The sequence below is a fragment of the Populus alba genome, chromosome 6 (genome assembly GCF_005239225.2).
Source record: "Populus alba chromosome 6, ASM523922v2, whole genome shotgun sequence".
In the NCBI taxonomy this organism is placed as follows: domain Eukaryota; kingdom Viridiplantae; phylum Streptophyta; class Magnoliopsida; order Malpighiales; family Salicaceae; genus Populus; species Populus alba.
Genome location: NC_133289.1, coordinates 15475871 through 15500938, shown reverse-complemented (window position 1 = coordinate 15500938; position 25068 = coordinate 15475871). Strand labels below are relative to the sequence as shown.

Sequence of the window (25068 nt, the reverse complement as noted above, 5' to 3'; positions counted from 1 at the left end):
CAATAATAAAATTAATTATCAAAAATGAGTAAAATATTTAGATGCACTATAAAATATATTAAAATGAAAAGCCAAATCACTTCCTATTTATAATACCATAATTTGTTTTCTCAATTTTAATTTTATTTTTTTTATTGGTAGTTTTTTTATAACCAAATTAATGACTAATTTCTAAATATTTGTTAAGAAAATAAAAATTCCAACAAAAGAGGACTAAAGGTAAAATAAGGAGAAATCTCATAATCTCAAATTCACACAAAAAAAATAGTTCACTTATTTTACTGTTTTTTTTAATCTCTATAGTTTTTGGAATTTTAGTTCTCATCAAAAAGTTTATTTTTAAGTTTTTTGAATATAAAAAAAAAGAGAGATAAAATCACTCGACTAAAACAAAAGAAAAAGTTAATAAGCGTGAGAGTTTTATTTGACGAGGGGTCACATTAATTTTTTTTAACTTTTATTTTACTTAAAAAGATAGATTGGGGTGGATGAATAAATAAAAAATTACATTTTTTATTTTGTGTTTTTAAATATTTCTTGAGGTTTTTTTAGTTGTTAAAATTGATTTTTTTTATATTTTAAGAATGCTTATTAAGTATTTTTTAAATAAAAATAAATAAAAATTTAATTTAATTTTTTTTAAAAAACAAATCTTTGATTTTCCAGTTGATGAACAGATTAATACGTCTGCTTTTTTTTATTCTTTTTTTTTATTTACATGGATGTCCGTGCCAACTTGCGCGCACCACGACTAATCCCACGGCTCACTAAATATCTTGCAAACCCAGTAAACATGTAAGAAACTGCGGGAATGACAGACATATACGGTGAGGTTTGAACCCAGAATAAAAAAAAAAAAAAAAAACAAGTTTCTTTAACTGTTGGACCAAGACATCAAACGCTGCTTTTTTTATTCCTCGAAACAAGGGGAAGTGGGTGGAAAGATTCACAGTTACGAGACCCGACAGATGATGGTTGAAAGATCAAACATTTATCCGATCGGGAAAGTGAGAGAGAGAGAGAGTATCCGAACTAGTAACCTCGAGCGGCTCTCTCCTTTTGGTTTGACTCGCTTGAATACGAATTCGGGAATCATGTTACGTCATCAACTAGGACTCCTCTCATCAATATTCACCAAGAACAAAGAGACAATGGCTAAATCCAACATATATCATGTTCGTCTTGATTTCTTTTCTTTTATCTTCTTCTTTTTTTAATGGGTGTCCAAATTGTGGGGTCACAAATCCGATAAGAAATAAGGATAATGATACTCCTTGGTTTAAAACTATCTAGTCCCCTATTATATTTACATTGTACGAGATTGATGGGTTGTAGGAATATGTGAGTTTACCAATTTTTTTCCTAATTTTTTTTTTAATCAAAATGATAAAAATTATTATTAAAAAATTAACTAAAGATTCTAATTATTTACTCAAGATAAAAAAAAGTCTGATTCAAACATGATAAACTCGTTGAATCTATAATTTCAAACATGATATTGAGATAACTCTATAAAAAAAAAAAAAAATAAGGATTATCAATTTTCTACTAACCTAATGATGATGTATGAAATAAAAAAAAAATTAACTAAAGCCAACCCAGTCTAACCTTTAGAACTTGTGACACGGATTATGAGATTTGATCATAACATAAAAGATAAATTCAAAAAAAAAAAATAACAATGTAAAATGCTCAACCAACCAAAATAATTAGGGATAAACTTGAAAAAAAATAAAAAAAATGTATAAGAAAGAAAAAAATATAGATTAGAAAAAAATAAAAACCAAATTTGACACAAAAAAAATAAAATAAAATAATGATGATGAAATTGAAAAAAAAATTAAATTAAGAAAATAATAAGAAAAAAATAAAAATCAAGAGAATGAGTATCAAATTTGATATAAAAACAAAATGTCAAGGAATGAAATAAAAAAAAAAAAACTAAATTAATAAAGGATTCAAAATCAAATACATTATAATTAAAAGAATATTGATCAAATCCAATATAAAAATAAAATGTAAAGAGATGAAATTAAAAAATAAAATTAACTCAATAAATAATTCTAAACCAAATACATTATAATTAAAAGAATGATGACCTAATTTGACACAACAAACAAATATCCATACTTTTCTTCTTCTTCTTTTTTTTTTTTCTTTTTGCAAGTATCATCATGTTTTTTCAGAAGAATAGAGAGTAAAAAGGAAAAGAAAAAAAAAAAGTGATCAGAGCTCAATCCACAATCTTCTTACCACATGCGTTTTATTATTTTTATCATGATAGTCAATCTTATGGAGGCTAAAACTTGCTTTTTTTTTTTTTTTTTCTAAACGGTGGATTCAATTATTTTCAACATGAAAATAATAAAAAAAATCATAGCATAATAACTAAAGTGTTTTGCATTCAAAGCTAAGAAATATTATTTTTAGAGATATTTATGTAATTGTGCCACACAAATAAATTGAAAAACAAGAAAATCTCCTTGACATAAGGAAAATGTTTTAATTACACCGTGTAATAAAGAGATAGAAAATATTATTTAACCTCTCTTTCCTTTAATGATTAATATCTTTCTTTCCCTGAAACTAAGTTAAGTGAATTTACAATTCTAGAATAAAAAAGTAATATCACGTGCAAAATTCATAGTGAAAGTTCCTTTAGCTTATGAGATAATATCAAATGCCAATCACTATGATATCTCCTTTTAAAAATAAAAATAAAAAATACATGGTGACCTCGCAAGAGGAGAAACCAAAATTGAATTCGACAAGACAAAACAAAGACAGACCAATAGATTTATTTTTCTTGGTCATTATTTTACCATTTTTTGTGCTTGTCAGATTGCTTGTCCTTGTCCAACTTGCCTAGTTATGTAACTTGTGTCATCACGAACAAAAAACAAAATTTCAAATTGTTCTGCTAGCTTACTGTGCTGTGAGTGATTGTAAGAAACGAAAACAATGGACCTAGAAGAAGAAAAACCAAGTATTGACTTACCGTTGATCTCCCCAGAAACTGCAGTAAAATCAAGACATGGATTCAGCAAAGTTGAGATTGTTGACGAGGTGAAGAGGCAGCTTGTGCTAGCAGGGCCTCTTGTTACTGTTAATTTCTTCATTTTTCTTTTACAGGTGATTTCGGTCATGTTTGTGGGTCATCTTGGAGAGCTAGCACTTTCAGGTGCTTCCATGGCCACTTCTTTTGCTTCGGTCACTGGCTTAAGTTTATTGGTAAGAGGGGTTTCTCCCATTATGGTTGTGTGCAATTTATGAGTTGAAAATAAAACCTCAACTACAATAAACTTTAGAGCTGGGATATCACTGGACTTATTTGGCTGTAAACGATGGTAGTACTTGTGCCATTTTCTACAGAAAGTGAATATATTTTTCAAATCCCATTTCAAGCTCATAGAAGGATGGATTTTAAACCATTTGCCTCTTCTAACTTAGTGATGAATGAAGCTAAGCCATTGTTGAGGAATAAAACTTGCTTTCCCTTTTTCCAAGCGACAGATCCTCGTGTCTTTCAAACTTACATTTGAAGTTTTTGTATCAAAGTTTCACAAATCTCTCTTTTTATATATAAAACTTGTTTGATGAGTAGAAAGGACTGGCAAGTGCATTAGACACATACTGTGGTCAATCTTATGGAGCAAAGCAATACGACATGCTTGGTATACACCTGCAGAGAGCCATGATAGTTCTTCTACTTGCCAGCGTTCCACTTGCAGTTGTATGGGCCAATGCCGGGGCCATTCTGGTGTTCTTGAAGCAGGATCCAGAAATATCAGCTGAGGCTGGGCGTTACGCTCGCTACATGATTCCCACCATTTTTGGTTTTGCAATCCAAGAATGTCATGTCAGATTCTTGCAATCCCAAAACAATGTGATTCCAATGATGGTTTGCGCAGGAATTACGACCTTTCTTCACATCTTTACATGTTGGATTCTTGTCTTCAAGTCCGGACTTGGAAATAAAGGTGCTGCGTTGGCAAATGCTATCTCCTACTGGGCTAACGCACTCTTACTTATTCTTTATGTGAGGATATCTCCCTCTTGTAAGAAGACTTGGACTGGTTTATCAAAGGAGGCCCTGCACGGAATTCCCAATTTCCTTAAACTAGCAATTCCTTCAGCTATAATGGTCAGGTATTTTTTTTATTTTTTTTATTTCAATCACTCCAAGAGCCAACTGAATTGAATTATTTGGGTTTACATATCAAGTAGTAATTAATTTTCATTATTATTGTGCTGGAATAGCTTGGAGATTTGGTCATTTGAGATGATGGTTCTGTTATCTGGTCTTCTTCCAAATCCTAAACTTGAAACGTCTGTCCTTTCCATCAGGTTAGAGTTATGTGAAGCCATCAGTGATAATATGTTAGGCACATGCGAACTTGTCTCAAATGCATGAACGCTAACAAATTGCTGTGTATTTCCAGCCTTAACACATGTGCTTTGACTTACATGATACCCCTTGGTCTTAGTGCTGCTATAAGGTGAGCCTGCACAAAATGAACTGGTAGATATACTTAAAACTGCTTCATTCTCCTGACAAATTTATTTCTTTGGAGTCAGTACAAGAGTCTCAAATGAACTGGGTGCTGGGAAACCACAAGCAGCTCGTCTAGCAGTATGTGTTGCGACATTCCTGGTCGGTACTGAAGGCATTTCGGTGGCCTCCTTGATGATCTTTGGTCGTAATGTATGGGGCTCCTTTTATACAACAGAAAAAACAGTAGTGAACTATGTGGGAGAAATGTTGGTTTTTGTTGCAGTATCTCACTTTTTTGACGGAATTCAATCTGTGTTTTCAGGTCTGTATCAGCGATTTATCTTTCTCTTCTCTGTGCCTCCTCCATGCATAAAATCAACTTCTGAACATAGGGATTTTTCACGCTAAATTGAGGACCAAATGAATATAGCAAGTGAAATCAGTAATTAGAAACAAAACCAAAATTCGAAAGGATAATTTAATGCATTGTACATGCCTTCATCAATGAAAACCATGATGTGGATGCTTTCACCAAAATTCTACTGTACTTTGCGTGGAATGGCCTTGTTACATGATTTTTTATGCTGGCTGAAACAACCACAATTGACAATTGTAGGCACTGCTAGAGGATGTGGATGGCAGAAGATTGGAGCGGTAATTAATCTGGGTGCATACTATCTTCTAGGCATTCCTTGTTCTGTAATCCTTGCTTTTGTCTACAATTTTGGCGGGAAGGTAACTCCATATCCTCGTCTGTCTGTGTCTGAATAGAACATATTTTTGTGCCATGCAACTGAACAGCATACAAAAGCTTACTAAAATATGGTCTACAGGGACTGTGGACAGGCATTATAGTAGCTCTGTTTTTCCAAGCATTAGCGCTTTTTGTAGTAACTCTTCGCACCAACTGGGAGAAAGATGTAAACGCCTATTCCTTTGTTAATTCTTTTGTGCATCGCCTGTTAATTTTAGTCTCATTTCTTGTTTTTTTGCTCTCTCTTTTGCAGTCAAAGAAAGCTCATGACAGAGTCTACCGTGCAGTCATACTTGATAATTCATCAACGTAAAGGGAGCAAAGATCTTAGTATAACTTGTTTGCCTGAAGAAGAGAAATTGCATTATAGTATCAAAACTGAAGTTATCGCTAACTGGCCCTGTTCTTGATTAGGAAAAAAGAAGAAGTAATGACCAATTTCACACACTGAATGTATGAGCCAGGCCATTAAAAGCACTCCCTGTTTAGATATATTTATAACAAAGTTTCATTCTCATTACAATGTTCTTCTCTCCTTCTTAAGAAGGTCAACATGCAATTCGTTGTTTCTAAACTGGAACCTAATAAATCATCGCCTTAGAAATGAGTTCTTATAGTTAAGACCATTGAAGATTCATATAGAGCTTTCAACAAATATTATAAGCAGGTCAGCACATAGAATAAGCCGGTCTCTTTAGTATTGATTATGTTTTATTACAGAACGCAAGTGTAGAATCCTAAGATACAAGGCAACAAGTAAATGGCGAATCAGATCCCAATATTACATATGCTGGAGGCAGTGAAACCAGTCCTAGCAGTTGTTACTGCAGCAGCATTAATCATGCCAAAGATTGCATTAGTCATGTCCCTGATTTATATGCATGTAGCTAAATTGTGTGGAATAATAGATAGGGGGGCCAGTTTACAGAAGTTGAAAGAAAGGTTATGGATGTTGGGGTTTCTTGATATAATGCTTTCGAGTTAAGTAGTGGCGCATTAAGATCCTGAATGTGAAACGGTTCGTTGTCCTTATTTCCTTCTTTGAGTGAGATTAATATATGTATTTTTAGATGTATACAACTTGAAAGCAGTTATCAGCCTGACCAAGAAACAAGCAAATTATATACCATTTTTTTATTACCATAACCTCATGCATAAAGAGAATATTATATCAGCAGAGCACATTACAATAGCACATCCTATCAAATCTATCAGTCATATACATTCTGTTGATTCCACTACATCAGCCTTGGAAGTCTTCTAATCACAAGCAACGACATTTCTCAATTAGAATGATTAATTGACATTCCCTTTGTAATACATGTAATTGACTGGATTTACATTATATAGCTGAGTTTCTGTAAATAGACTTGAGAAAGTCTAACTCATGTACCAACATTTATACTCCAGACAATAGAATTGAACGGCACCTTGAGTGTGGCAATTATTCTCAATATCTCTATTCCCATCCCTTTCTCTTCCCTTGAGTTTATTTTCTTATATGGTATCAAAGCTCTTTGGAACTAACCCTCAAAATATCAATCATATCCAAACCAATGGCCAACACACCTAAATTTGGAGAATCAAACAATCTTGATATGTCAAAACTGATTTCTGAAATGTCAAAACTTTCCTCACCTTCATTCGCATCCTATTCCTTGCCCACCTCCTTTAATATCTCATCCTTGTTCACTATCCCTATGGATCGCACCATCTACCTGAGTTGGAAATCCCAATTTGAAGATATACTAAAGATGCACGACCTTATAGCAGTTGTCAAGAATAACATAGAACCACCAAAAGTGCAAGAAGATGGTTCTGTGCACCCAGAGTTAGCAAAAGATAAATTGGTCCTGAGTTGGATCAAAACAGCTTCCTCCTCTTCCATCAAAACACTTCTCATCCCATGTACCACTACTCATCAAGCCTGGACCATGATGTTCAAGCGTCTTTCACCTCTTGCTAGCACCCGTGTATGGATTCTTCGAGACCAAATTTAAACTCTCTAGAAGGACAATAACACCACAATGGTTGATTATCTCAATTATGCCTAATCACTCTTTGATTCTCTCATCCAATTTGGTGCAACCATGGACGATGATGAACTCATCAGTTATGTTTTGGATGGACTTTGTAAGATCCCACATCGGCGGGTGAGGGATGTGTTGCTGGCCTTATTAGTAGTGCTGGTGCTAACATGTTGAACGTGTTTTGGGGCGTCAGGCTAAGAAATGGGCTCGCTTCACCAGGAACAACACCGTGAGGGCGGTAAGGCCCAAAGCGGACAATATTCAGCATGTTGGGCCGGGCTATTACATTTGGTATCAGAGCCGACCTCACTGGCTGTTCGGTTGTGCCGACGGGGTCGTCGGGCTCCTTAAGGGGGGTGGATTGTAAGATCCCACATCGGCGGGTGAGGGATGTGTTGCGAGCCTTATTAGTAGTGCTGGTGCTAACATGTTGAACGCGTTTTGGGGCGTCAGACTAAGAAATGAGCTCGTGTCACCAGGAACAAAACCGTGAGGGCAGTAAGGCCCAAAACGGACAATATTCAGCATGTTAGGCCGGGCTATTACAGACTTGGTCTTGAATACAAAGATCTAGCCACAACACTTCACCTGCATCTCGATATTGAGTTTGATCAATTCCATGATCTAGCTCTAAGAGAAGAGCATTTATAGAAACATATGTCTTTTACCTTGACTTCAAGAGTTGCTATGGCTGCTGACCGTGTGTCCAACTAGCGCCCTTTCAACTCAAACATACCTAGTCACAATCACAATTCTCATCACGGATTTGGAAGAGGACGCAATCGTGGCAGGAATTGGAATCAAGGGAGTGGATCGAGGCAAACAGGGCATTGAGAGCCGACTTAAGGGGCTTGGTTTCCAGATCGTCACTCTCACCCTCGCGACCTATAATTTGTTGTCATCACCCCTTCTCCTACAACTCTCTTTGATGGGCACCCTCCTCTTCTTCCAACACCTTAAAGCAAATTCTCAAATACCCAACGCAGTGAAGTCATTTGTTTTCCATGTGATAAGCCAGGGCACATAGCTCGGTTTTGTCCTGACCGTAGACCTTATGCATACATGGCAGAAAACTTTACCACCTCTTCTTCTCCTACTGCTGATGTGGCAAATATCAATTGGTGTCTTGATTCAGGTGCTACTCACCACATGATAGCCAACGCCACCTCTCTTCTTGATGCTCATCCTTACACAAGTATATTATTATGCTAACAATAAAATTATTGTTGGAAATGACAATCAATTAGCAATAACTCATATTAGCAATACATAATTGACCGGGTTGCACAAATCATTAAATCTTAATGAAGTTTTGTGTGTGCCTGCTATCTGCAAAAACTTGATCTCTATCTGTTGTTTTTGGTGTGATAATGATTGTTAGTTTAAGATGGATGCTAATGGTTTTTATATAAAGGATAACAAAACAAAGAAGGTACTCTTTACTTGCAGTAGTTTCGATGGCCTCTATCATATTCAGACATCCCCTTTTATTGCTCATCAAATTGCCTGTTATAAAAAGCGTACAACACAAGAAGCATGGCATACCAGACTTGGACACCAATCTCATTCAGTTTTTACTACATTGTTAAATAAGTACCACTTACCACTTGATGGTGTAATTGTCTCCAATAAAAATTGTCATATTTGCCTGTTGGGAAAATCTTGTCGATTGCGATTTGAAGACAGACAGTCCCATGCTCAATTTCCATTAGCACTTTTACATCTTGATTTATAGGGTCCTACACTAATCTCCTTAAATTTTGGTTATCGTTATTATTTCTTTATTATCAATGATAATACTCGATTTACTTGGTTATATCCATTGGCTAAGAAATCAGAAGTTCTTACTACATTTATTCACTTCAAAAAATTGGTGGAAAATTAGTTTAACTCTCACATCAAACAACTGCAGGTTGATGGTGGAGATGAATTTACTAGGAAATTATTTCTGATATTTTTACGTGATTTTGGAATATCTCATTAGATCTCATATCCATACACTCAACAAAATGGAGTGGTGGAAAGGAAACATTGACATATTGTTGCAATGCGACTCTGTTTGTTGGCCCAATCATGCTTGCCCCACAGCTTTTGGGTTGAAGCCTTCTCTACTGCTGTTTTTCTTATTAATCATCTACCAACTCCCAAGCTTGATCACATATCTCCTTATGAGAAATTACTTCAATGCACACCAGATTATGCATTTCTCAAAAGTTATGGTTGTGCCTGCTTCCCTCATACAGACCCATACAAGAGGCATAAATTATCCTTTAAATCTGTTCCATGTGTATTTATTGGCTATGATGATCATTACAAAGGCTATTACTGTCTTGATCTTGTTTCAGGCCGGATTTATATATCTCGGAATGTGGTTTTTGATGAGGCAAGCTTCCCCTACCAACAACCTTAGCCTACACCAATTGCCCAATCCAAACCTACTGCTCACTTTGATATTGTGCCCGGTCTGTCCTCTCAATAAACCAACAATTCTATAGGTCCAACTCATTTTGCCCCCATTATACTTAACTCTTCATCAATCACTCCTTTTGCCAGCCCACCATAACTTTCCCCCACACAATCTATCCACACATAACCTCTCCCCTAATCCAATAACAGTCGTTCCTTCCCCTATTTTCCAATCCAACAAACCCCTATCACCTTTTCTATCTCCCTCGCTACCATCCAGCTTTACAAACCCTACATCTGTCATCAACACCAAAACCCCCTCACCTATGTCAACGCCTCCTCCTTCCCCTTTTGACCTATCTCTCCTCCCTAACTCTTCTGCTACACCAAACCCTCCTAAAATATTTAAGAGTCTCAAGACCATCATTCCCTTTGGTCCTGAACTGAAACCCCTCTACTCCCACACCAACCCACACCCTTTACCCCATGCTCTCTCTATCGTTTTTTTTTATCCCATATCCTTTGAACCAACGAGTTTCACCCAGGCTTCCAAATACAGTCACTGGCAAGCTGCCATACAGAATGAATATGATGTCGTCATGAAGAATCAAACATGGTATTTGGTTCCCACCTCATCTCAAATGAATATTGTTAGCTGCAAATGTGTCTTCAAAGTAAAACAGAAAGTTGATGGCTCTGTTGATCGCTACAAGGCTCGTCTTGTCTCTAAAGGCTTTAATCAACAGGAAAGATTTGATTATACAGAGACCTTTAGCTCGGTAGTGAAACCAGCCACCATTCATATTATCTTGTCTGTGGTCGTGTCTTCTAACTGGTCCCTTCAACAACTTGATGTTCAAAATGCGTTCTTGAATGGCTACTTGAAAGAAGCGGTGTACATGAAACAACCCCCTGGCTTTCATGATTCTTCCCATCTTTAGGATGTATGTCAACTCTATAAGGCTTTTTATGGCCTTAAGCAGGCTCACAGAGCTTGGTTCCAATGTCTCAATGCAATTCTCCTTGCTCAAGGATTTGCTCATAGTCAATTTGATGCATCGCTCTTCATTCATCGTTCCTTTTCCTGCACAATCTATGTCCTTATCTATGTGGATGATATCATTGTCACCAGGTTTGAACTCCAACATGTCCACTGGTTTCTTGATCAATTGTGCTTCACCTTTGATAGTCACCGACTGGGTGAGCTTAATTTTTTCCTTGGCATGGAAATTACATGATTTACTAATCATTTATTCCTCTCTCAAACTAGATATGCAGTTGATTTATTGCAATAGTTTAATATGACTGATTGTAAACCATATCCTACACCGTTACCTTCTGACACTCGATTGTCTTGTTTGGATGGAGATCCCTTGTCTGATCCCTCTACCTATTGCAGCATGGTGGGTGGCCTCTGATATCTTACTCTATCGCGACCTGATATTTTATTTATTGTCAATCAAGTGTGTTAGTTCATACACAACCCTCGTTCTTCCCATCTTCAGGTTGTCAAGCGCATTCTTCGGTATATTAAGGGTATAGTTGAGCAAGGTCTAGTGTTTCACCAGTTTGATGACTTCACTTTACGCAGTTTTTCTAATGCTGATTGGGCTGGCTCTATAGATGATCGATGGTCTACCACTGGTGCTTGTATATTTTTTGACCCCAATCTTCTTACATGGACTGTTAAGAAACAATATACTATTTCTCATTCTAGCACTAAAGCTGAATATCGTGCTCTTGTCCACACGGCTGCTGAAATCCTTTGGTTTGGATTCTTATTTCGAGAACTTGGTATCCCTCTTTAGACTGCTCCTTGCATCTATGTCAATAATCTCTCTGTTATCCATATGGTTACCAATCCCATTTTCTATGCTTGCACTCGGCATATTGAGATTGACTATCACTTTGTTCGTGAATTAGTTGCTCACAAATCTCTCCATACGTTCTATATTCCCTCCTCTCATCAACTTGCAGACATATTCACCAAAGGCCTGAGTCGCAATTTGTTATCTCTTCTTAAATCCAAGCTCAATCTTCGCGTTGCTCCATTCCACTTAAGGGGGGTAAAGAGAAAATTACACTAGCAGAGCATATTACACCAGTAGATCCTATCAAATCTGTCAGTCCCATGCAATCTATTGATTCCACTACATCAGCCTTGGAAGTCTCATAATCACAAGCAACGTCATTCCTCAGTTAGAATGATTAATTGACATTCTCTTTATAATACATGTAATTGATTGGACTTACCTTATATTGCTGAGTTTCTATAAATAGACACGATGCTGAGTTCAATGTTTCTACCTATAATTTTATTTTGATTTTGATTTCCAAGCTTGGTTTACATTTGCTCCTTTCATTTTTATTTGAAGCAGATCCAAACATTAAGCAGGACTTTGTTTCTCTTGTTGAAATCTTTAATTGTAAGTTTTGAAAGCAATTAATTGTTAAGGCTTCTAACGCATTTAAAAGAGGGAGAGGTACCTGGAGGAAGACAATTCTTTTTAATCATAAAATTATTGAAAGCTAATTCATGTATGGTCTAAAAGAAATTTAAAGTCTTTTACCTATTAGTGAATTTATTTAAGCAAAATCCATTCATCTTTCATAGATTTTTTTTTCATCTTTCATGTAGTTGGGTTAGTAGAAAATAAAGATTTTAAGAAGTCGAGTGATGATCTGTTATATTTTGATGAGAACATGTCACCAAAGAATCATATAGATAGTCTATCAAATGTGTTTATGAACCAATAAGAGAGAGCTAGGCTCAAGAAAAGGTATAATCATGCTATCCTAACAAAGTGGCATCAAAGGTTAAAACTTTTGATTTGACTATTGGATCGGATTTAAGTTTTTTTATAAGTTTCTTGACATGAAGTTCTGTAAAAGCTTCAAAGACCTTCAAATTATACTCCAATTATGCTATTTGAGCCACTTTTATTATTTTTCTGAATTTTATGTTATGTTTTTTTTTTTCCTGTTAATTTTCACTTTTGTTTAAGGATTATGATTTTCTTCCCTATTAAGATCAGTTTTAGACCTATTGAAATACTTGTAAACCTCTTAGAAACAACAAACTCAGTAGACTTTATTGTCATAAATAAAACTACACTTAGGATTTCTCTGATATAACCTTATTTTGGCCTAATACTCTGTCTTTTTATTCTTTTGTCTTCTTGTTTATGCTTTTGTCTACATTATAAATTTATTCATCTTTCCAAAAACATTCAATGTTCAACCAAATTTATTCATCTTTAAAAAAGGTTCAATGTTCAAAACTGCTCCTTGAACCTTTTGGAAGCAATTCCTAGAATATTTTTCATTTCATTAAACTTCAAACCTTTAAGTTGAGTAATATAAATTTTTTCCTCAATCCAATTGTTAAAAAAAAAAGAACACAGACTTAACATTTAAGTGTAGAATTCCCTTTCTCCTTTAAGCTACAAGTGTAATAAAAAGTCTTACAATGTCTAACTTTGTCATAATTGCAAAGGTGTCGGTGCAATCAATTCCAAGTATATGAGAACATCCCTTAATAATCAATCTTACTTTGAACTTTAGTGCAGATCCATCAAGACTCGTATTATCCTTGTAAACCCAAGTCTTATTTTCAGGTTTATCTACATGCTCCCAAGTATATTTCTTCTCAATCATATAAATTTCTTCTTGCATTGCTCTTTAGCCTTCATGTTTACTTGCCTTTTTATAGGTTATTGTTTCCAACATAACATTGCTATATATATGATAAATTTCATAAAAAAGCCTAGTACCTCTCATTGCAAATCCATAATCATTATCATCATCAATCACTTGTTTATCATAAAAAAACTTCAATTTCTATATAATTATCTTCAATCTTAAAAGTCTAAACTCATTTTAAATTCTATTTTCCCCAATTCTAGGTGGCTTCTTTATCAAATACTATATCTCTACTAATGAAAATATTTTTAGTTCTCGAGTTATAAAGTTTGTAACCCTTGGTTGACTATTATTCCATATATATATATAATATATATTATATATATATATATATATATAATATATATATATATATTATATATAATATATATATATATTATATATATAATATATATATATATATATCTTTTCATCAAGCTTACTCCTCTCTTTAGGTATATAGTCAAAACAAATGCAACCAAACACCCTTATATATTTAAGTGTTGGTTCCATTCCATTCCAAGATTCAATCTAAGTCTTATCTTTTACTACTTTAATTGGCAACATGTTAAACAAATACACAATTATTTTTATGGCCCCATCCTAAAGACTTTTAGGTATCTTCTTCTTAACCAACAAATATCTTGTCATCTTCATGATTGTCTTGCTTCCTTCTCTACAACCCCATCATGTTAAGGAGATAGCTTATAGTGCACTAATATTATATTTCAATATCAACATAAAAACCATCAAATTCTGTAGAGGAATGCTCATTGTTATTATCAGTTTTAAAAGCTTTAAGTTGTTTAAAGCTTTTAAAGACTCCAAACATATCAAATTTTTATTTTGAAAGGTAAATTCTTGTCATTCATATACAATCATTAATGAAAAGTAATAAATACTTCTATCTAAATATAGTGTTCTTAAAGCCTATACAGATTTGATTGAATTAGATGTGACTTCTTCTTAGCTCTCCATGTTACAAAATTAAAGAATGGCAACATGTGTTGTTTTCCTAAATGATAACTTTGTCCCACATAATTGTATACTTCAATGGATGGTAAGTCTAGAGTTTTTCATAGTTTCATCACTTACAAAACCAATATATAGAACAACATTATGGACAAGCATATTAGGGATTATATGCAAGAAACATACAATAAGAGCAGTTTTACTAGAGATGTTTTCAAATAGAGATCTACAAGAATGTATGGTTACAAGGATGAGTACAATACCATATTTACTACTAAGATTAATGACAAGAGCAGTTATTGTGAGTACTAATATGAAGAAATTTTTTACAGATACATAGCCTACGGATATACATTTCCTCGCTCTTAGCCCAAGTTTATCTTTCTTAACATGAGTATAAGTAGAACAACTAAATACTTTTAATTTAGAGTAATCAATAAAAGAATTAGACCATAACTCATATGAAGTCTTCAGCTTTAAATAGTTAATAAAGATTTATTTATCATATAACAATCCATGTGAATTGTTTAGCCTAAAAGTTCATTGATCATCTAGTATGTGAAAGTTAAAACATGCTCTTTCCAATAGTATCCTATTCATATGTTATATAACCCTAATTTGTGACAGTGTATTCCTGATGGTGTGATGCCTAGTAATTCCTTCATTCTAGTAGAATTCATCGAACTTGTCAAAATAGTTTGAATGCTTTTCAATAGAGGATATCTTCTTTTTAAATAGTAAAATGTCAACATAATGCATCTTACAATTATTTCTAGACCATAATTATAATTTTCTATTAATCAATCTCCCTAAATTAAGCTCTTTTTATCAAATAATTTCACATCAATTAATCAAGATATTATAGTTATCCCTTTTTAAATTGATGTTGATGGATCACGAAGCATTAATTTATTAACCAAGAATTGATGTCGATGATGATATAAAACATTGATAAACACATTAGCTATTTAAAACTTAGTGGAAATCTAAAGGAAAGTAATCACATGCTGGTCAAGTGGTTCAAGAATAGAATGACAATATACTTTAATATGTTTAGTGTGCTAATAAAAAAAATTGGATTAACAACAATTTGAAAATCATTAGTGTTATCATAAAAAAAAGAAAAAAAAAAGAGTTGGAATAAGTTGAGAAATACACAATTCTCCCAACATACCCTAAAGCCAAACAATCTCAATCTCACATTATATGAATGACATATCATGCTATTTAAACTCGATTTAGGATTTATAAACTTGATCCTTTTTTTTTACTTCTTTAAGAAATAAAAGCATTATCAAGAAACATGCACCAACTAACAACTAAATAACAAGGCTTTACATTGCTTCTTAATTAAGGTTTTACACTACTTGAAGGTGATAAATACATCACTCATTTTCTTTTAAAAATAAACTCAAACCTTCCTAAAACAATCATAAATAAATATCAAGATATTATACTTCACCTTTTGACATAATACAAGATGGACTCTAAAGATCATAATGAACATAATCCACTATACCCTTGGTATGATGAATAGTCACACTAATTTCACCCTGCACCATTTACCATCAATATAATGCTTATATAAATCTAATTCATTTATTTTCTGACCATACAACAAATCTTATTTTCTTGGCTCTATCATTCCTATTTCATTTACATGTCTCGACCACATGTGTCATAACTAAGTGAAAGCACTATCTAAATCAACCATAAATGATACACTATCTAAATCAATAATTGTTGAACCTTAAAGATGGTATAGGTCATTAACCAGCTTCATTTCATCATGATAAGAGCACCCTTATAAACCCTTAGAACTCCACCTTTATTATAATAACTATAACATTGGGAATCATTAAGACTAAAAAAAACCTAAATTCTTTTTAATCTTTAGAAAATATTAAAGATCTAGTATCCTAACAATGTCCTTATATATCCTCATTTGAATTGTACCCAAACCAACAACAAAAAGTCATTCATTGTATCCTAATAAAAAAGTATCATTGATGACTTTATAAGTGTAAAACTATATTCTATTAGGATAAATATGAAATGTACAACTCAAATAAAGAATTCACTTGCTACCAATAAACACAACCATAATATTTTAGTGTCATTAGAGATTTTCCCTTCACTAGCAACTTTTGTAGCATCAAACATTTTCACTTTTTTCCTTTTTATCTTTCCATTTAGGAAAATCTTTCCTAAAGTTCCCTACTTCATGACATTCATAGCATTAATTTTCCTAGACTTTGATTTTGATCTAGATTTTTCTCCACTACTTAAACCCATATTATTTGTTTTACCCCTTATAATCAAGCCCTCTCTACATGATCATCATTATGACTCTTTGACACTCACTTTTTCAACTTCTTAGAGTTTAAAGAAGCTTTGACAATTTCTGAATTAAAACTATTATTTTCATACAAGAAATTATCAACAAAAAGATTATAAGATGAAGGTAACAAACACAATAAAATCAAAGCCTTATCCTTAAATCCAACCTTAACAATAATATTTTACAAATCTAAAATTACTTAATTGAATTCATCAAGATGGTATTTAATGGTCATATCTTTTTTCTTTCAGAGAGTATGGAACCAATACTTCATATAAAATTGATTTGTTAGGGATTTGATCATGTATAGAGTTTTCAATTTTTTTCACAATCTAACAGTTGTAGTCTCCTCAACAACCTTTCTTAAATAAACCTTGTTGAACTGGCAAGGCACACATCTTATTACATTGTAGATTAAAGTCATTACTACATTAAGTTTCTCTACACCAAACTTCACCATCGATGTTACTTTTGTCGCCATTGCAAAAGTTAACTACTATGTTACCAATTTGTAATGAAAACAACTCTAACATCTTAAACTAATTGACAAGTAACAAAATATAAGAAGGACAAGCACAATCAATCACATAAGAGCCACATATAATTTACATGGTTCAATAAATTTAGGCTTACTTAACAAGCAAGACAATAAAAAAAAAATTATTATGAGAAAGTAAAAATTTATAAGATGTCACACAAAATTACCACATAGAAAATCTCAAAGAAACCAAAAAAAACTCATATTTTTCTGGCTACCAAAGTATTAAGAATAAAAAGCTCTCACAAATAAGTCTTACCTAAAACTTGATAATTTTAGGCTTTGCTATGGCTCAAGTATATGAGTTTTTTTCTTTTATTATTTGTGCTTACATACAAACTCAACAATATATATATATATATATATATATATATATATATATATATATAAACTTTAATTTGCCAATATAATGAGAATGAAATTAACATTATTATTCACTCAATTTACAAAACCCGCAGCGGATAGACTTCTCTCTTTCCTCCCCATCTTATTACCATTGCAAATAGGTAATTAAGTTTAGACCACACCCTAATATTTCTTGCTATTGGTGATTACATATTGTAGCCTAATTCATAATCATGAAACATCCCTTCAGACTGAAGAACGGAAGCGGAATCCCAAGAATTCAAGAAGGCCTTTGTCTCAAAGTCATTAGACCACCAATTCATGCCTTCCCCATAACGATTCATTTCTTTGAAACAACCAAATTCACCAATCTTATCCTCCTGTGAAGTAAAACCAGATGTTTTGCTGTTGAGAAAGTTTTCGAGCTCAGATTGGAAATTCGGTACAGGCTGGGCTGCTGCATCAGCTGGCTCTACCACGCCTGCTCTTGAAACAATAGTCAAGTCCATTGCATGGTCACCACTGGTGAAGGGAATATAACTGCCTGAGGATGTTATACCATTCAAGGAATTCTTCAAGCCAACTACGCTTGAGTTGCTGAATTTTGGATGACCTTGTTGACGCGTGTCAGAATCAACTAGCTGCCCGTACATATCAACCTTTTGTTCATCCCCTTGTTGAGGACTAGGGAAAGCAGATTGCATAAGAGGGATAAAGCTTTCTTTCAGGGATTGAAGGAGCATCTTCTCTTGGAAAGGATGCAACTTGGGCCACAGTACAGGATTGTTGTAGAAAGAGATAGGGTTTTGAAGGCTTTGAAGCTGCATATGCAGCTGGAGCCTTTCAAGTGCTGCGTTACTGAAGGCCTGTGAAGATGAGCTATCTTCTATCCCGTTGGCATCTGGATTCGTGGATGATATCCTATTGATGCTAGATGGTTTGCGTCTTCCTAGGAGCTTTTTTTTTAGTCTTGTGTTCCAATAGTTCTTGATATCGTTATCTGTTCTTCCTGGTAATTGTGCAGCAATTACGGACCACCTAATTGTACATGGAATTTAAATATATCATTTGTCCCTCCCAAGAAATAAAAAAACGAAGAGGAATCAAAACAAAAGAATAAACTCTACTACTAAGATACGAATTTATAAGATGAGAATCAATATCTTAAACACAAGCATCATGGACAAAGAAAAGAAGGACAAAGCAGTGCATGTTCAGTTCCGTGGGAAAAGCTGAGAGAGAGAGAGAGAGAGAATGATTACCTGCTGCCAATACTTATGTAGAGGTTGCAGATGATGTTGTCTTCTTCTTCAGAGAATCCACCGTGCTTGATGTTAGGCCTCAAGTAATTCAACCATCTCAGTCTGCAACTCTTTCCGCATCTCTTAAGCCCTATAATCAAACCCATCAACTGGTCAAACAAATAATTCTAATCCACTTCCTAAACAAGAATCAAAGAGAGCTAGTCATGAAAGAACATATTTCAGAAAAATATAGAGATAGATATGTACCAATTTTTTGAGGAAGTGCAATCCAGTTGCCTCCAGTACCAAAACGGTCAATATAAGCCTTAAGCTTAGCATCCTCTTCTGGTGACCATGGTCCCCTTTTCACATTGTTCTTATCACAACAAGGAGCTCGACCCATCTCTCTAGCTATGCTTTCTTCTTGTTCTCTTTCTCTAAGCAAGAAACTCTTTGAAGGCTGTCTGAGATTGTTGGGAAAATTGGGGAAGGATGACCCAAGGTTTATAGGTGGGAATAGTGGGTGATGATGTGCTTTACAGGACAAAAAGTCTCCTCACCCTCCTCTCCTCTCACAAATTCAACCCCCCATTTCTCTTTTCTCTAGGTTTTTTTTTCTTCTTCTTGATAGGTTTCTCTCACTCTCTCTCTCCCCCTTTTGATTAGTTCGCTCGTCGATATTTAACTATACATGCAACAAGACAAAGTACAACTCAAATTTCTTCAACTTTAGAATTTTATATTACAGTGCTTTTTTCCAGGTTGATTACTTTATTATTTGAACAGATTATGCTACAGGTAAGTATTAGAAGAAACCTCCATCCTGTTAGTTTGTCTCCGATATATCCTCGAAATGTTTCAATACTATCCACCTTAATTATAATATTAATGTTCTTGTTAATTAGGCAGTAAAATTGTGTATGGTTACTTGTTCCATCAGTATTATTATAAATAAATATTTCTAGTTATTATAAAATATTATTTTAATATATTTCTAAATAAAAAACATTTTAAAGAATAAGTGCTCATAATCCAACATTTCTTATAGTGTTATTCTGTCACTTGTTCTAACAACAACTTGAACTCAGATAATCTCTTATAATTACGTCACTTTCTCTGAGTCTAGTGTTTTGGCCAAACTAAATAAAGAAGAGCACTGCTAGTTACCAGACAACCTTTATTGGCTAGGATTGGTAGCAAAACTGTAGCTCCTAAGTATGAGGTTGCGGGTTCGATATTCAAACCTAAACCATATGCATGTGTCCGAAAATTAAAGGGAATGAAGTTGAGGGAATAATTGCACACACTTAGCAAAAGTTGTAATTTATCATATTTTTCTTAAAACTTCTAGCTAGATAAACTGAAAACTTGTAATTTATCATATCATTTCAAACAATTGCTCTTACTCTATCTGTCGAAAGAATTTTTAATTATTTTATTGGTATTTATGTAGACCATTAACGACAATATTAATTGGTATGCAACAGTACCGTACATGGCATAAGGTATAATGGCATTCCATTCAATCTCGTGTTGATAAAATTAAGTTGATATATGATTGCTGCTAAATTTGATTTAGCTAGCTTGTTCTATAAGGTTTTAAGAAGATATTGCTAAACATAGATGGTAAAGAAATTAATATCTCATGAAATATCCTGAAAATTGATCATGTTCCCTTAGAATTCTCACACAAAAAAAAAAAAAAAAAGAGGAATTTCTTGTAGTAGTTATCTAGGAGTCTCAAGGACAAGAAGTGAGAGTAGCATGCTTCAAGGGGAGGGTTAATATACGGCTTCAAGGAGTAAAAAGAGACCGTGTTCATTGGAAGTCATTCTACACTAATGCAATGAAGAATAACCTCTCTATCTTCTAATGTACACTACCTAATATAAAAAAACAAAAATATCTTACGAAAAAATATTTTTGAATAAAGATGAAGAGTAGTGAGGATGAAAATCAGAGAATTGTTTTCTAAAGTACACTACCTGATATAAAAAAAATAATAATAAATAGATAAACTAATCAACACCTTTGTTTTTTTATAGTGAAGAATTTAAAAAAATATATATACTTTATGATGCTTTTATGCTTTCTGGGAAATTGAAAAAACAATATTATAGAAAACATGTAATTTTTTTATTTTAAAAAAATATTTTCAATTGGTAAACATCTTTTTTATTCTATTTGTCAAAGAACCAACTCAACCCAATAACTTAAGTTATTAGGTGAGGTTCCAGGATATAATTTATATTATTCTCTAACACACCCCCTCAAGTGAAAGCTCTTTGGGCTTGAAACTTGCACAGGTCCACATTACCTTGTGCTTAATTTTATCAAATAAATGGGAATGGTGAGATTCGAACTCATGACCACTAGGTCATCAAGGCTCTGATACCATGTCAAAGAACCAACTCAACCCAAAAATTTAAGCTATTAGGTGAGGTTCCAGGATATAATTTATATTATTCTCTAACACTATTTAAAAAAAAACTAAAAAAAAATCATAATAAGTAAACACAAGCTTAAATTTTTAACTTGTTATTTGGTAAAAGTCAAACAAAGGTAACCACGCCAATTAATAGTATTATGTAGTTATTAATAAATAGAAAATTGAGAGCTTGAAAGTCGAAATGCCCCAAAATAAATCATCGAACACATTACATATATTTATATCAGTTTATCTTGACAAGAGAAGAAAAGAAGAGGCACATAAAGAGCTGAGAAATTTATAAATAATATTACTTAACAAAAGCAGAGACCAAACAAAATTACAGGGATCCTTCTTCCAAGAAAACAAAAAAAATAATTAAGTCCAATGATTTTCCTGATCACAACACCGGCAGCCCTCGTTGTCTTAAAACTAATCATACAAATAATTTAATACTGAACCCTATTACGTTACAAGTTAGCTAGCTTTTTCTCTCTCTTTATAATAAAGAATAAAGAGGGAGAATGCAATGTTTTGAGATGAAAGGAAGAAGAACCAAAGGACACGCAATAGAAAATTCAAGACATTTTGAAGAAGAAGCACTCATTGACCTCGGTTTCCTATTTTAATATTTTTCCATGCATTTTCTATAAGGAGGAGAAGAAAAGGGAGGTCAAGAACCGGAGCCAGTCAGAAATAACAACAAGAAAACTATCAAATTCAAAAAGCACTGAGTCTCATATATATATATATATATATAACATCAAATGGAGTCGGATCTTTGGGAGGAAGAAACCATGCTTCTGTTTGTCGTTCTCTCAACCATAGAATCTCTTCCTTGACACTGCATAATATATATATTATCATCAATAAGACCCTCTGTAGTGAGAGCTGGTAGGGGGTGCTCCTGCTGACAAGAGGATAAACTTGGATCAACAGTGCCTAAACACAGTATAAGATGCAATCATTAACTGGTGCCCTAGCTACGTCCATTACTCCAAGGAAGATTTATGATTCTTCAACACTATTTAGGCCTCACATTTGAACTTGATGAACAGTAAACATGCAAATATCTCCCTCTATGTCTATTTGTTTTAGATTAATATGGGTGTGAACGTCAATTTCTGTATATGTATTTCTATTAATTCTACGAATACATGCATAGATTATAAGCTGGGCTGTTTTCTTCATGCTTGATATCTTAGTTGATGTTCAGTGACCAATAATATGCATGAATATTCTCTAATCAAATATAGGTACTTTAGAGCCTCATCTTGATTAATGCTTCTTGGTGAATGTTTTATTAAACTGATACAAAACAAATTATTCTCTTTACCTTTTTTCTAAAAAAACAATTATTCATAACATTGGTAAAAATCATAATATTTTTTAAATATTAAAGTCTAATACTGATGAGGTGGCTTATGAAATTTCCTAATCATAAAATTTTTTTTGTATTTTTTTAATACTAGCATTAAACATATATATACACTTGTAATGTAGCAAAAAAACTATAAATCTAATACAAAGACTCATGGTAAAGGGGCATAATATTTTTTTGCCAAATTATCCTTCTTTTCATTATCTTCTTCTTTCCATTCCTTTTATCTTATATGGTATCAAAGTATTTTCTTAACAACATCCATGACTTCTCCTGATAAACTCTATTTTAATTTTTTGCACTAAAGAATGGTATTCCCTCCTAGTCGACTAGTAGATTATAGTAGCATTCACATTATTATTATTATTATTATTATTATTATTATTATTATTATTATTATTCAAAATGCTCATCATTATATCCCTAAGAAATTAAAAAAATTGAAACTATTTGTTCTAAAAGGCTCAAATCAAGCCTTTTCTTATTCAACAAGGCTTGTATAGTCTTATTGATAAATCAACATCATTCTCATCAACCATTTTTACCGTAAATAATATATTCGCTACCATACTAAACTTGAATATCTTATACTGAGCTCAACAGGATCAATTATTAATGAGCATTTTAATTGCATCTTTGTCGACTAATGTATTGTCTTGTATGATTAATTTTCAAATCTCTCAACTTGTTTAAATAACCCCTAGAATTATCCTTTACTTCATTGTTGACATCCACATTATATCTCTTCACTTTGGGTTTTTTGAACTGTGATTGATCCCCTATAAAATTAGTTTTGGCTTATCTATATTGTTGGAAAGAATACAATGATGAATTAATTGGCACTAGTTGTTAAGCCACTTACTCTGACATATTTTAAGTTATATCTATTCATATTTCTACAATCAGAGTTCAAGGACTTAGTGACCATCCTAATGAATCGATATGAACTTCTTACCTTCTCAAAATTGTATGGTTTACTCCCTAACCATGAATTGTTACACAAGAAAAAAAAAAAAACATTATGCTCTTTATTAGATCTATGTTTGTTGCTGATATGATTACCTTTTTTGGCCGACATTTTTGTTAAAAATTGTAACAAGTTTAACTCTAGTTCCTTCTCTAGTTAGAATGGTCTTTTCAATAAGGAGCATGATACAAATCGGCAATATTATAAAAAAAAATTGAAAATTTAGTCGAGGGAATGAATCAAGTTGGAATCAACAATGATAGAACATCTAAACCCAATGCCACATCTATGATAACTATAATCATATTTCTCTCTAATAAAACTTTTATGGTTTCTCCCTCCATCAATTATCATATTAATTATATGTCGAGCCATTTAGGCAGGTCCAGTCAATCTCATTTAAATTCATCAAATTGTGTTAGTTTGGCTCCTTCGACGTCATCTTTAGTGATATTTGAGTACCTTACCAACATCTTGGTAAATGGATACAAGTAGCTTGTTATTTTTATTGATTATTTTTTCAACTATATCTAGTTTTCTCTTTACATAATAAATCCAAGATTTATGACATTTTTATATATTCAATTTTAAAAGTTTATTGAAAATCATTTTAAAATTGTATAAAATAATTTGAGAGTGTTAGGAATGTGAGTTTAAAAAACTAAATTACTATTTAAAATTGTAGGCATTCCTCATTGTATTACTTGTCCTTGTACACACAAGCATAATAAGGTTGGTCAATGATAAATTGTTGAAACCAACCTCACTTTACTAGGACAAGCTTTTCTCTTACAAAATTTTTGGTCATATGACTTCTAAATTGTTATTTTTCTCATCAATTAAGTGATTATACCAATTCTTCAACATTAATCTCCTTTTTCAAAACTTTTGAATGACAACCTAAATATGCATTTTTAAAGCTTATGATTACAGTTTCTATGTACATATAAAAAAATAAACTTGATTTCTTCTTTGTCTTATCTTTCTTAGTTATAGTTCAAATTACCTAGGATATCATTGCATGGATATCTTACTTATCATATCTCATTGTTTGTTATTGTATATTCCATTAGTCCTCATTTCCTTATGCCAAGTCCATTTTATTGGTTTCCTCTCCCTTATCATAACTCTTGCCTTCATATCCTCTATTTCTAAAAATTTACGTAGTTAAAAATCATGCATTTACCCTATTATCTCATCTTTTTATGACATTCTATGTGTCGCTTTCTTCTACTTTGTCTCCCTGTTATGGGACTTATCAACTACCTCATCTCCTGTCCCTTTTTATCCTCTTCATATGATTCTCATTCTTCAACTCCTATATAGTCTTATGTTGTCTCTCATCATTTATCAATTACTATGACCTTGTTTGCTACTTGTACTCTTAATATTGTCACAAACAATAACTATCCTAGCTTATGTTCTTTTTCAAGTCTCCCAACATATAATCATATTCGTACTAACCCTATAACCCTTTATCTATGTA

The 25068-nt window shown here is 33.0% G+C and overlaps 2 protein-coding genes across 2 annotated transcripts; one reads left to right on the top strand and one right to left on the bottom strand.

The window, feature by feature from the left end:
* The first annotated feature begins 2793 nt into the window (after positions 1 to 2793).
* Positions 2794 to 5772, top strand: LOC118057942 (protein DETOXIFICATION 16). The gene is made up of 8 exons (XM_035070676.2): positions 2794 to 3231; positions 3605 to 4149; positions 4261 to 4347; positions 4443 to 4499; positions 4579 to 4817; positions 5112 to 5230; positions 5329 to 5415; positions 5503 to 5772. Exons 1-8 carry the CDS (start codon positions 2962 to 2964, stop codon positions 5560 to 5562), a joined length of 1464 nt encoding a protein of 487 aa, XP_034926567.1. The 5' UTR covers positions 2794 to 2961; the 3' UTR covers positions 5563 to 5772.
* An 11816-nt stretch (positions 5773 to 17588) lies between these two features.
* LOC118057943 (transcription factor MYB36) lies at positions 17589 to 19438 on the bottom strand. Its single transcript, XM_035070677.2, has 3 exons — positions 19074 to 19438; positions 18825 to 18954; positions 17589 to 18600 (listed from the first exon to the last, which is right to left on the bottom strand). The coding sequence occupies exons 1-3, from the start codon at positions 19207 to 19209 to the stop codon at positions 17769 to 17771; spliced, it is 1098 nt and encodes a 365-aa protein (XP_034926568.1). The 5' UTR covers positions 19210 to 19438; the 3' UTR covers positions 17589 to 17768.
* Positions 19439 to 25068: the final 5630 nt, after the last annotated feature.